The sequence below is a fragment of the Tenebrio molitor genome, chromosome 9 (assembly GCF_963966145.1).
Source record: "Tenebrio molitor chromosome 9, icTenMoli1.1, whole genome shotgun sequence".
NCBI lineage: Eukaryota > Metazoa > Arthropoda > Insecta > Coleoptera > Tenebrionidae > Tenebrio > Tenebrio molitor.
In genome coordinates, this window is record NC_091054.1 from 14,622,379 (window position 1) to 14,635,695 (window position 13,317).

At 35.5% G+C, this 13,317-nt stretch overlaps 1 protein-coding gene across 1 annotated transcript; it reads left to right on the top strand.

Moving 5' to 3' along the window:
* The first annotated feature begins 5,950 nt into the window (after positions 1 to 5,950).
* Positions 5,951 to 6,942, top strand: LOC138137682 (cuticle protein 8-like). The gene is made up of 2 exons (XM_069057197.1): positions 5,951 to 6,028; positions 6,104 to 6,942. Exons 1-2 carry the CDS (start codon positions 6,017 to 6,019, stop codon positions 6,848 to 6,850), a joined length of 759 nt encoding a protein of 252 aa, XP_068913298.1. The 5' UTR covers positions 5,951 to 6,016; the 3' UTR covers positions 6,851 to 6,942.
* Positions 6,943 to 13,317: the final 6,375 nt, after the last annotated feature.

A 13,317-nucleotide genomic window follows, 5' to 3' on the forward strand; every position in this document is an offset into this window, starting at 1 on the left:
TGGCGAATCTGAATTTCTCGAACCACCCTTTATTTAGCAATCTATTTATTGAAAGCAAACGAGCAGACTGAGTATTTAGATTATTCGAATCAAATAGCCTAAACTTTTCCTTTTGGGACTTTCAGCCAAAGGATAAAATCTTATTTACAATAAAATGAAAAATTATTAGATAAACAACACTTTTGGAGACGTTAAATAAAATTGACAAACGAAAAAGCTTCTTCAGTATTATCTGAAGAGTATTGTCAAACAAACGCGGAAAATGCAATGGTACGTTATTAAGTGACAGCAACTTCTCGTTTATTCTAGAAGATTATGGCCATTTTCTGAAAGTAGTTCAGCAACATGTTAGATTTTTCTCAATGTATGTATAAGCGTTTGAGTTTTTAACACTCGAACGATAAATAATAATAAATACTTAGTCCAACAAACAAGGTGTTCTAGAGGACATATAAAACATATACAATAAATACAGTAGTTACAAATACATACAGGGTGTCCCAAAAATGGTGCACTACGGTCTAGAAGAGATTACCGTAAACGTCAGAAAAATGTTTAAAAAATTCTATTGCACTTATTTGCTGATTTGGCGGTCTTTGAAAGTGGCACTTAACACGTCAATTATTTTGAAATATATGTATGAAATTGTCATGACAGCTACCTCTAATGGTACATATTATCACAAAGTACAGTGGCGAGCACGGAATTTCGCACACATTGGACATTTCACTGACATAATTTTATTAAAATGAGATACTGGCGACAGTTTCGTGACAGTTTAGGTGAAACATCAGTCATGATCACATATATCATGATTGATTATAATGACAATAAAGCTTAGACTAGATAGTTTTTTTTAATGACATACAAATTGGTGTGCGAAATTCCGTGCTCCCCACTGTACAAGATCACTCACTACCAATATTTAATCCTGCATAATAGAGAATTTAGAAGCTTTGGAAATCGAAAAAAATATTTTAAATCCACTACGGTAACATTGCAAGGTAATGAAATAATGTAGGTACGAATATATCTTTGTTTACATTGTATTACCGTTAATAATAATAATAAAAAAAATAATTGATTTTTTTGTCGGAAACATTTTTTCCATGTACATTTAAGCATCCTCGATAAGGTAGTAAGCAGTTTGTCTGCCAATTTTGGGACACCTGTATAAATAAGATGAGTAGCAAAACAACAAAAGTAAAAGACATTGATACTCGTACAATGTCCTACACCGTTTCAAACAGAAATACCTAATCGTCTTCGTTGTCAGACCGACTGACTACTGACGACTCACAGATGTGATGTAAAGCTCCGTTGTGCACACCGATCAATGCTGATACTCTGCTATCATCTAGTGTCCCAGCTCCGTAGTGCACGTGTGCACGTATAATCTATTCATTTTGATTGTGACCAGTCCCTAGTAACTTTTCAGTTGCTAGGTTATTGATAGGGAATTTTAGATAACACTAAGTCCAGCCGCAGTTGGCAATTCTCGGAGGCGCCATTTTGGCAGAAATGTCTCGCTGACTGAGACAACGATTTGCGCAAACGTTTTTCGACGTACACTGCGCATAACTATAAAAATGAGTTTGGGTACGAAATTTCAGAATTCAAAAAGAAAATGCCACGTCCGTCGTCTTGTCAAAGTTGAGATTGTTGAGAACAAACGGTTAACATTGACGTGTTTCGAGACATTTATTGAAGACAACGGAAAATAACTCACAAAGACGAACATCGCCAATAAAGTTAGCTCTATTTGTGCTATTTTGTTGTACTATTGCGGGCAAAAAAAGTGGGACATCAAATTTCTGTCAGTTTTGAAAAATTCGATGTAGTTCAAGCTTTATTGTCATTTTTTTGACACTATTCTAGCTGACAGTTTAAAAATTGATTTTATACTCCTATTTTACTTTTCCAAATGCCCTCTTCTTTTGATAAAGGTAGATTTTGATTGGGACTTTGCATTAAATATTCACTATGCGCTTATTTACAATCATTCCCTACAACCTACAATACTTACCTAATGACAACGTCAATCAATTCAAAGTAGGGTTAGAATCACATAAGGGTTATTTCACATTAAAAGTCAAGACAATGACGTTGATGTCCCACTTTTTTTGCCCGCAATAGTACATTTTGGCCAGCGTTGTAAGTGGTTTGATGCTTTTTGCCTTTTCATCCCCTATAAAACATTTTTATGAACTTTATGTTCCTTGCTGTCCGATTAGTTTTTATCTAAATATATTTCCATTAATCAATGGAATTAATTTAAAGGTCTGATTACCTTCAGTAATCCCCAGGTATTTTTTCCTGTTTTTCTTACTGCCAAATGACCATTTCCTTGATTCTTCATTTATAGCGATAAATACATTGAGATCATTGCTTTACCACCATTGTTAAGTTTTGACAATTTTGACATTTTCACATCATGTTCACACTACACAAAAATTTAGTGGAAAACGTATGCAGCACACAGCTAAACAGCGCCTACTATTTTTTTCGTTGTGGTCACAATCAAAATGAATAGATAATACTTGTCTTCTCTCCGACGAAGGAGGTCAGACTTGATTCTTTTTTTAGCTACATTTACATACCTATGTCTGATACTGTTCGCCTATAGCTCTTTTGACATCATAACTTATTTTCTTTACTGTCTCTCTCATTCTCTCTCTATGGGAATAGAACTTCGTGTTTCTGGTCTTCTTGCAGCTTTCAAATTTTTCCTTAACTAATCGCATCATGACTACCAGGGCCGCACCAAGAGTGGTAGCCATTCTTGTGTGAAAATTAATTTTGCTGCCCTCTACTGCTGCCTTTCCAAATAAGTCAAAGGCCCGACTTTTAAGATTCTCAATTTCTTCCTTTACATTATTAATTTGGGACTGCGTATTAATCATGTCCATGGTGATGAATTTTTTTACAAAAATATCGTATTCTGCGCCCAAATGATGTCAAGTAGGAAGCCTCCAAGAGAGACACACTTGCACACAACACGTGTGCTTATCACAGATGTCACAAATGAGCCCTTCATTATCGCAGCAGTGTTTATTACTAAAAAGCCATTACAACACAACAATTAGAGCCATTGTTCAAAATGTTTTCCAAGTTAATCTTTGAAGAACTGAACTTTAATAAAACATCATCAATAAAAAAAAGAGTTAAGAGTCAGCCATTGAAAACAAAATTTCTGAAAACGTGTGGTGTAACGTAATAAACTGTCACAGAAAATATTCAGTAGTTATATCCCGAGTGCATGCCAAATACTCATAAAAATATACAAGTATGGCATACAAGAGGGATATATCGAGGACCATTTCCCGAAGAAAATTTCACGCAATTTTGATAGCACATATCCCGGGTGTAGAATTGGTTTACGAGACATAGGATTTTACATGTAAAAATAAAGAGTTTCAATTATTGGCTCCCCTAATAATTTTACGGCAAAATAGTTAAAATGAAAGTTGGAGAGAATTAAAATTAATGTCTAATTTGAGTCTTACCTTTTTTCTAACATCTTGTGGTACTGAAAGAAAGGCAAGAAAGAAGTTGACACAAAAACAGTAAAAAGTACTACTAAGCATGAAATTGTATTTCAGGTTTCCCAGACCGATCAATTCCTGCCACAGAAACAATTGGAAGAATTGTAGAGAAGTTTGAGCATTTAATGGAAGATACCTTTTCATTTATCCTGTAGTCCTGTACGACTTCATTTGAAGGGCAAATTAAAAGACAATTAAATAATAGAGAAACCATCCGACAAATACATAGTATTTTAAAAGTCAAATTTCATGGCTAGTGCTACATTTTAGTATTTTTGTGTTAACTCCTTTCTTGCTTTTCTTTCAGTACCACAAGATGTTAGAAAAAAACAAAGAGTGGAATTAGGCAGTGTTTTTAATTCTCTCTAACTTTCATTTTAACTATTTTGGCATAAAATTATTAGGGGAGCCAATAATTGAAACTCTTTATTTTTACATGTAAAATCCTATGTCTCGTAAACCAATTCTACACCCGGTCTAGGAATTCCAAGATAGAAATAATAAAAAAAAAATTCTTTTGGATGAATTAGGATCAAAAAATCAAGATTGTAAAAGTACAGTATTATAAGTACGTTCAATAATAGTAGTTTATTTGACGAGTTTGTGTGTAAAAAGGCCCAATTTACACAAGAACGAGTTGAATACAAGGTTTTTTTGTTCGACGAGCCCCTTAAAAGCTCCAAATCGCTTAAAACCTTTAAAATTAGCTTGACGTTTCGTTTTGACGGGCGTATCCGAGTTGGGCCCGGTGCCTGAGATAATCCTCGCTCAAATTAACGGCCCCCAAGTATCCCCAATCCGGGCACCGCCTAATCCGATAAGGAGTAGGGCCACGCGGCCAACAACTAATTATAAAAATGAATCTTAATTTTAGTTCCATTTGAATATTTGCTAGTGAATCTGTAAATACCTACCTAGTTTCAGAAATAGAAGTGAAATCAATTTTGAGTGAAGAAGGGAAACAGTTGCTTGTAGTGAATAATTTTAAGTTTTGTGAGGCAAGGACGATGAAATTCGGTGGGGTTCTGTCAACAAAAAATCAAACTGCCTTGCAAAAGTGTAAACCTTTGGTTCAGAACCAACGAATGTGATCAGCAGTGATCTTATTCATAATCAAATGTTAATTTTGAAACATTCTTTTACTCTGGTATAACCGTAAATGGATAGAATTGTCAAAGGATTACCTCAAGTAGATAGGTACTGAACTCCGATGCCGTCAAGACGGCCCGGCGCGGCGGAGGATGATTACAGGTAGCCGGGCCCAATTCGGACATCGGATTACAGGACATTGACGCGCGGGCCCAACTCGGACACACCGGTTTTGACAAGTTGTGACATTTATCAAAATCCGTTCACATAGGAGAAAATTCTCAAATTCTGACAGTGTCGAACAAAAAACAAATACTAATTGTTACTTAAATCAACAAATGCATTTTGATCATAATAGCCCGAACTTTTTGAAAATGTCAAAAAATATTCACTCTATGCACATGCGGAAAACTGCAAATACCCGGATATTTTTATGGTGCATCGAATACTGTCCATTGCTAGGTGATTTCTGTAATATGCATTAATATGATTGGTTGAAATTTTCTAAAGTGCACGCCAAACACTTGAATATTTCGCGAGTGTACCTACGTAGTGCACGAGCGAAATATTTAGATTTGTATGATTATTGCCCGAAGAAAATGTCACATTAAGATGAGCAGTTATTTATCTGTGAATCATGAACATCACCAAGACAAATTTTGGATTAAGTATTTAGTTTCCTTTTTGGGTATTGCACATGTGCATGAATACTCGATGATACTCTTACCTGATTGGCTAAATTTTAAATCATGCTATTACTGGATTGATTTAAATTTTCTGAGGGCAATAATCACGACAAAATCATTTTTTCGAAACAAGAGGGAAGAAAAGGATGATTGCATATAACTTTTACTACACTTTTTATTGGAGTTTTACCAAAATTCTATTTTCATTATCATTAATATTTATACCATTTAAGTATTTTCTCATCTCTAGCACAAGCAATTTTGAAAATGTTGATTATTATTTGGACGATCTCCCGACAGAATACATCCGTTGATGCTACGTTTCCCGTTTCTCTTATTCTTCTTCTTATTTCTCAAAAAACGGAACGAACACCTATGACGACAACAGCAGTAGAATTGTTTCTACTTTCCGAGCATCGGACACATGGCTACAATCTCACTTTTTGCAACATTTTAATGTAAACTTGAATCTAGAAACCTGACAATGTTGCCGGAAAAAACCGGAAAAATTGCAATCTAATGGATAATGCAATTGTAACGATAAAAAAATATGATTGAATTTAACTTGTTTTACAAGAATGTGATTTTCTCGTTTGGGGTTACATCACAACGCGTGAACCACGCCTCGACAGATTTGTATAAAAATTGAGAACTATCATTGATTAGGCACACTCGTAGTACAACAACCAAGTAAACATGGCATTCAAAGTAAGTGTCTACAGCGTGTCCAAAATAATTGTCGGTGACCAGTGCAAGTGATTGTCTAATTTGATTTTTTTTCAGTTTGTCGCTTTCGCCGCTCTTTTCACCGTAGCCCGTGCAGGCATCGCCTCTTACGCCGCCACCCCCGCCCTCTCTTACGCCGCCGCCCCCGCTGTCTCCTACCACGCTCCCATTGCCAGAGCCGTCGCTCCTGCCATCTCTTATGCCGCACCGATCGCCAGAGCTGTAGCTCCCGTCGCTTACGCCGCCCCCGTCGCTAAAGCCGTGATCGCTCAACCCTTCTCTCCAGCTCACTACGACTTCGGATACGCCGTCAACGACCCCCACACCGGGGACAGCAAGACCCAACAAGAATCTCGCCGTGGAGATGTCGTCCAAGGAGCATACTCTCTGGTGGACTCTGATGGCACAAGACGTGTTGTGGAGTACGTGGCCGATCCCATCAATGGCTTCAACGCTGTCGTTCGCAAAGAACCTCTCGCCGTCAAAACTGTGGCTCCAGTAGCTACCGCCATCGCCGCTCCAGTAGCCAGAATCGCAGCCCCCGTAGCTAGGATTGCTGCTCCAGCTGTAGGATTGGGATACAGCGGTTTGGGATACGCCGGAGGTTTGGGATACGCCGGTGGTCTAGGATACGCCAGTGGTTTGGGATACGCCGGCGGTTTGGGATACAGCGGAGTAGGATACAGCGGAGTGGGATATAATGGTTTGGGATACAGCGGCTTGGGATACGCTGGCGGTTTGGGTTACTCCTCCGGTTTGGGTTACGCCTCCGGTTTGGGTTATTCCAAAGCTCTGCTCCACTAAAGACTGCATTGACTACTTAGTTGTTAGATTATAGGAAATAATTTGATATTTGTAAATAAAAAAAAATATAATGTACTTAAGTAAAAATGGCAGATATGAATTTCTTTACCCTTCCGTTATTTATCAATCTACATTTATTTATTTAGCAATCTATTTATTAAAAGCCAACGAGCAGACTGAGTATTCAGACTATTTGAATGAAATAGCCTAAACTTTCCTTTTTGAGACTAAAGAAATAAAATCCTAATAGAACTTAAAAAAAAAATTGTCAGATAAACAACGTTTTTGTAGTCATTACATAAAATTCAAAAACTAGAAAGCTTCTCCATTGTATTCTCTGAACTGTATTCTGAGTACATTGTTAGTTATTAATTGAATATAAAAGAACAAAGACAAAGAGTTCTCCTTTATTCTAGATTCTAGAAGATACTGGTCTTTTTCTGAAAGTATCGGCGTTTGAGTTTTTAACACTCCAACGATAAATAATAAGAACGAACAAAGTGTTTTAGGACATATAAAACATAAGTATACAGGATTATTCAGATAAAAATACGAATTTACCTGAGGGCAGTAGACAAAATTATCATATCAATCAGGGATATCTTTCCCATATTTATATTATAAATAAAACATGTAATCAAGCTACTTAATGTTTCGAAGTTTTCTTGTCATTGGCTTTGGCCACAGAACGAGAATTACGAAGAAACTGGCCATTTCCGAAAAGACGATGCCAAAGAACGGCAAGAAATTTGAACAATGTAAGGAGTAGTATAAAAAAAAATACCTACCTACCTATTTAATAATGTGTTTAAAATTATTCTACTCTAATCATTGTTGTTTTCATTTTGACATATTAAGATGACAGGATGTCAGTATCGTGCCATTATTTAAGATAATTTTGATTGAAAATAGCTATTTATTACACAAGTGTCTTATAAGTCACGAAAGAAATGTTTAGCCACAAGACCTTGCTCGAGTTGACTAATGTTTCTTGAGTGACTTATTTGCTGTTAAGGCACGAGTGTAATATGTAGTTTTATCCAACACCTCCTTCTGTAACAGTTCTTATTCTCTTTGTTGTTCAATAAACTGTTCAATTCTCTCTAAACTCATTAATTATAAAAACAGTTTAATTATAGATTCATAAGTCCACTAGTGTTTCATAGACCTCATAATATATTCAAAGTCGGCATTATTATGACTTCATAATAAACAGATATTGGATAAAAATATTTAATTTAATCAGGCATCAACGTGGTAGGAAGGCGTATTTTGGGCTGCCTGTGGCCCTAAAGTAAATTCATATTCTTATCTAAATAACCTGTATAAATGCAGTATTACAAATACAGGGTTATTCACATAAGATGACGAGCCTGACCAGGTAAAAATGCAACCCAAAATACACTTTACAAAGCATTCATTGTGTTTTGGTTTTTAGAAATTAAATCAGGAATCCAAGTAGGTATTCTATTAATTTGAAAGATATCTGTCATTGCATTTTTCGTTCATATTTAGTATTTGAAAAGATTTTCAAACGATATGATCCTACTTACCCATTACTTTTGTGATTTTAATTGCTTATTATTGTTATTAAATCATATTTTGTTGAGAGACGTATTTTTCTGTCACAAATTGACATTCATTAGGCTGACGTTAAAGCTGTCTATGTTTTATGCGCATTATGATAATGCCGGATAATGTAATAGGAATCGAGATTGCTTTGTGAATTGCCTTTTGGGTTGCATTTTTACCTGGTCAGGCTCGTCATCTTAAGTGAATAACCCTGTACATATAGGGCAAGTCACATAAGGCTTATTTCTGAATTTATTTTGTACGCAACCAAAAATACTAATGACGCTGACCCCTTGATACCGTTTATAATGTGATTTAATTTAGTAATCAACGTAGGTATACTCCGTACGGTGATAGATTGCACGTTTTTAAATTCTAGTTCCAAAACATAAAGCAGTGAAAAATACTAAACTCTCCATCTCAATTGTTTCACGTTATGTAGAAAACCGTTGTATCCCTGCAGATTAATTCCCACCAAACCAGTTTCTGTGTCTGTCTTCTGTCAAAAAACCTGCAATCTATCACCGTACGGAGTTTATGTAATTTGGCTAAAAATGTCAAAATGGCAGTTGATGAATTTCATTTTTGATTTCATTACACCCCTTTCACAATGGCGTTAACGTTACGTCGATGTTAAAACGTTAATGTTAACGTTAGATCTAATTACATGTATTTCAGTACTTTTTTTAAATTATTTCCGTTGGCTAATGTTAGAATGTTACGTTAAGAATCCAGAACATTTCTGGGTCTAACGTTAACGCTAACAATATCATGCAACATTAACTTTCATCATAACGCCATTGTGAACGGTCCACACTGAAATACATGTCATTTTGAATTTCTAGATCTAACGTTGACATTAACGTTTTAACATCGACGTAACGTTAACGCCATTGTGTATGAGCCTTTAAAACATTAATGTTAACGTTAGGTCTAGAAATTCAAAATTACATGGTATTCAGTGTCGACCGTTCACAATGGCGTTATGATGAAAGTTAAAGTCAATTTTAACATCACGTTACGTTACGTTAACGCTAACAATATCATGTAACATTAACTTTCATCATAACGCCATTGTGAACAAATGACAGCTGAATGGAATAGTCGACATAATTTGGACTACTCGTGGTATTATAAATGAGTACTCGATGCACCATAAAAATATCCCGGTATTTGCAGTTTTGCACATGTGCATAGAGTGAATATTTTTTGACATTTTCAAAACATTCGGGCTATTATGATCAAAATGAATTTATTGATTTAAGTAACAATTAGTATTTGAACAAATATTATATTACACTTCTGTTTACGGAAAAACATACTTACAAGTCTTGAGAGAGATTATTGCGATTTTTTGGCTGTGTAAATTTACTTTATATTTGTTTCCATGTTTACCTATATTAAGTTATCAGGTAAGAATTTACAAACGAATTTTGGTTATACCAAACTTAAAAGAACCCACAATAAACCTTGAAAATAAAGAATAATACTTATAATGTTGATAACAGTAATATTAGAGGGGACAGTAAGTACACTTTTACTAACTGAAATCGAATTATTTCAATTACCTGTCACTGACAATGACAGTGACATCAGGTAATGATTTACACAAGCAAAATGTAAGTGTATGGTTTTTCAGTGAACAGAAGTGTACATACCTATATTTGTATTGAAAGTAGGTACTGTAGTGAGACCGTCCATTTTGATCGTGATGATGTCGTAAATTTTTACATTTTTAACTGTTAATTTATCTTTTAAACTCTCAATTTGATATACTAATCTATTTGGCTCGTCTAGTAACCCTTTATACTTATTATTTTCACTTACCTACGTTGTGTTTATTTTTCGTCGATAGTCACCTGTATAGTGATGATGGTGTTTTATCTTAAGGCCTATTAGGCAATACTCTGTAGTCGTAACACAAATTCGGAGACAAAGTAGTGTCAAAACGCATGGAGGAAGAGATTTAAACACAAGTTTCCCCACAATTATTTTATTACAAAATATTTCGAAGCCTTGTTTACAAAATGGATGAGTTCTGCGGGTTTGATCAAATTTTGCCCTGTGTTAAAGTTATTGTTTAGGTTATGTTTGTAAGCAAATTCGTAAGAGACTTTCTTTGTAATGGTGATCGTGAATTTAAACAAATGATTGAGGCGTCAGTCTTCACCTGATGAGATTTTATGTTATCCAATTTAGATTTGAAAAGTTTGATTTTGCTGTAACCCCCATTTTTATGCAACCCTATTTACGTACGGCAAATCTAACCTAACCTTCAGGTAACTTGTTCGGACTTATATCACCCAAGCAACATTTAATATCGAGTGCACTGAGTTAGACTTGTACCAGAGTCGGAAGATAACATGCTCGCGGCATTTGATAAGTGCATCGCATTTAACTATTACGCCCTACTGCCGAAATACCGCTTCCGGTAAAAGCCCGGTGCTTAAACACCAATTACAACTTCCGAATAAAACCCGGATATACAAGTCCTCGCAAATCAATCTGAATGACTGTAGTCGTCATTTCTCTCACAAATTTCGTCCACGAGCTTCGACAAAGACTTGTACAGAACTTTGTCGTACGCGACACCAGTTTATTACAGGTAACCGGGATGGTTATTTTGTCGCGTTTGTCCTCGTGGTAGCCCACACATACATAGTACATGTCGTTGGAGCGGGAATTACGACGCCCATTCTAAGTCCACGGTCGGAAACTACGACCTGACACCGTGTCTTAGACCTAGTAAAGTTGAAGAAGAGGGTCCCCGGGAACCACGACTCTCCTCATCGTTGATGGCCGACAAACGCGCCTATAATTTCAGGTGCAATTGGTGCAAAACAATAATTTTGCTTGGTCGCCTAAACACGACGCGGGAGAGAAATAGCCCTACTCTACCCTATATTGAATATGCAACCAATTATTCTATCTCCCTAAAGTTTATAACTAGAAATTTCGATCTGATTTGCGGGCACCAGTTGAGAAAATTCAGGAACGATTTAGTTATAAATTAGTAATTGACTGTTAAGTTTCAAAGTCCCTGACTGGTGGTTACACTCAAATTTAGAGTAAAGAATTTAATATAAAAAATGTTGAATAAAAGGATCAGATAAGTTAAATTTGTAATTTAAGTAATCCGACAACCAAAGTGTTGCGGCCCCTTTCCATCGGAAATAGAATCATTTGTTGCTGGCTACCTCTAGCTTTAAACTTTTACTTCAAATAACTCGAAACTTGGAAAAAAAAAATTTAAATTTGGATTTTGATTATTTCAAATTGTTGAATAAATTGAAATTAAATATTCCATGGTGAATGACTGATAAAATAATTTCAACGAAAAACAAGTAAATTTTGACATAGAGTTAATTAATCAAAATAATATAACCCTTTCTCGGGCTTACCTAGAAAGTTTAACACCCTGGTTGCTCGTCGGCACCTGTTGTTGGAACTGGCACTAACTTATTTATTAGCACTCGGCACTCTAAACGAAGCTAAAGTGATTTAATACAAATATAGTTTAAACTTAGAAAATTTAAACAAAATCGCAAAGGCAGACACACGGATATCGACTAGCTCGAAAGACAGTCAAAAATCGAATCCCTTAAGACAAATGTCCCAAAACTTTAAATAGGGGACGCTAACTCGCCTACCCCCCTTCCCTTGTTACTCATTTTCCACATGTGTGGAATTATGCAAATTTGACTCTTACGACGCATGGGCATTCGATCAAACCTCGTTTAACTCGCTTAAAAATATTATTATTTCCTAGTTAGGGTGGTTTTTCGATTCGCAATATCAACATTATTAAACATACAATTTGTTTGTCCATTGGACAATATAATACAACATAGTAACGATAGCGAATCAACCCCAATTACGCTGAAAGAGAAATTAAACTCCAAAATTGGTTGTTGTTCTGTCTGCAACTAATTGTTGAACTGAAGATGGTTAATGAATGTAACAACAAATTTTGTTTGTTTAAATTTACGGAAAGCATATGGAAGAAAGGCGTAAGAAAACTGTAAATTTCGTAGTACTACCCCTTGTTAGATGTCGCCCCCAGTACTACAGCGGTACTATTTTTACATTTTCACGATTTTCTACGCTTTTCTTACAGAAATTTCTACCTACTTCCCTTGTAAAACTATGTTAGTAAATGGGCAGTAATCGTACGGTGCAAGATTTGCTTACAATAATTAGATAAGGAAAATTGGTTTGTACATCAGAATTACGATTACACCAGCTTAAATTAGGGTTAAATTGGATATCAAAATGTTCAGAAAAACACAGCGCGTCTTTCTAAAATAGTGGGTTTGTGACTTGACTTTGTTTAAACAAGAATTTATTAATTTTGCTAAATTTTCCCACAACTGACCACACGTGCAAGTGTAATCCGATATCTTACTTAAAAGTCTCGATCTGTAACGCGTCTCTCGCCACCTTAACAAAACGGACCACCCTTGGCTGACGACGCTGTGTTTAAAATCTAAATCGCAGACACCAAATTCTAGTGGACCAATTCAATTGTGAATATTTTAAACGATTTGACCGATTTAACAGGATTTAAACTAATTAACAATTTTTACTATATGGATTCAGCAACCCCGAACAAAGCTTCCTATTTAATGTAAACATCTTATGAGAAATTTAAATGAAACTTCATTTACGACCAAACTCAGACGAATTGAATTATTATCAACATTGTTAATTCTAGTTAAATTTTGTTTGTGTCACTCAAAATACCCGGCGACTCCTTTCTAAACGGATGTATTAATTTATTTATCGTTATATCTCTATTTTCATCAATTTTTAAACAACAATTAAATAATTTATCCTTTCGTATGCAAATGAATGCCTTGCTTGGTCGACTGGTCGAGTGTGGTGGGCGTCTCGCC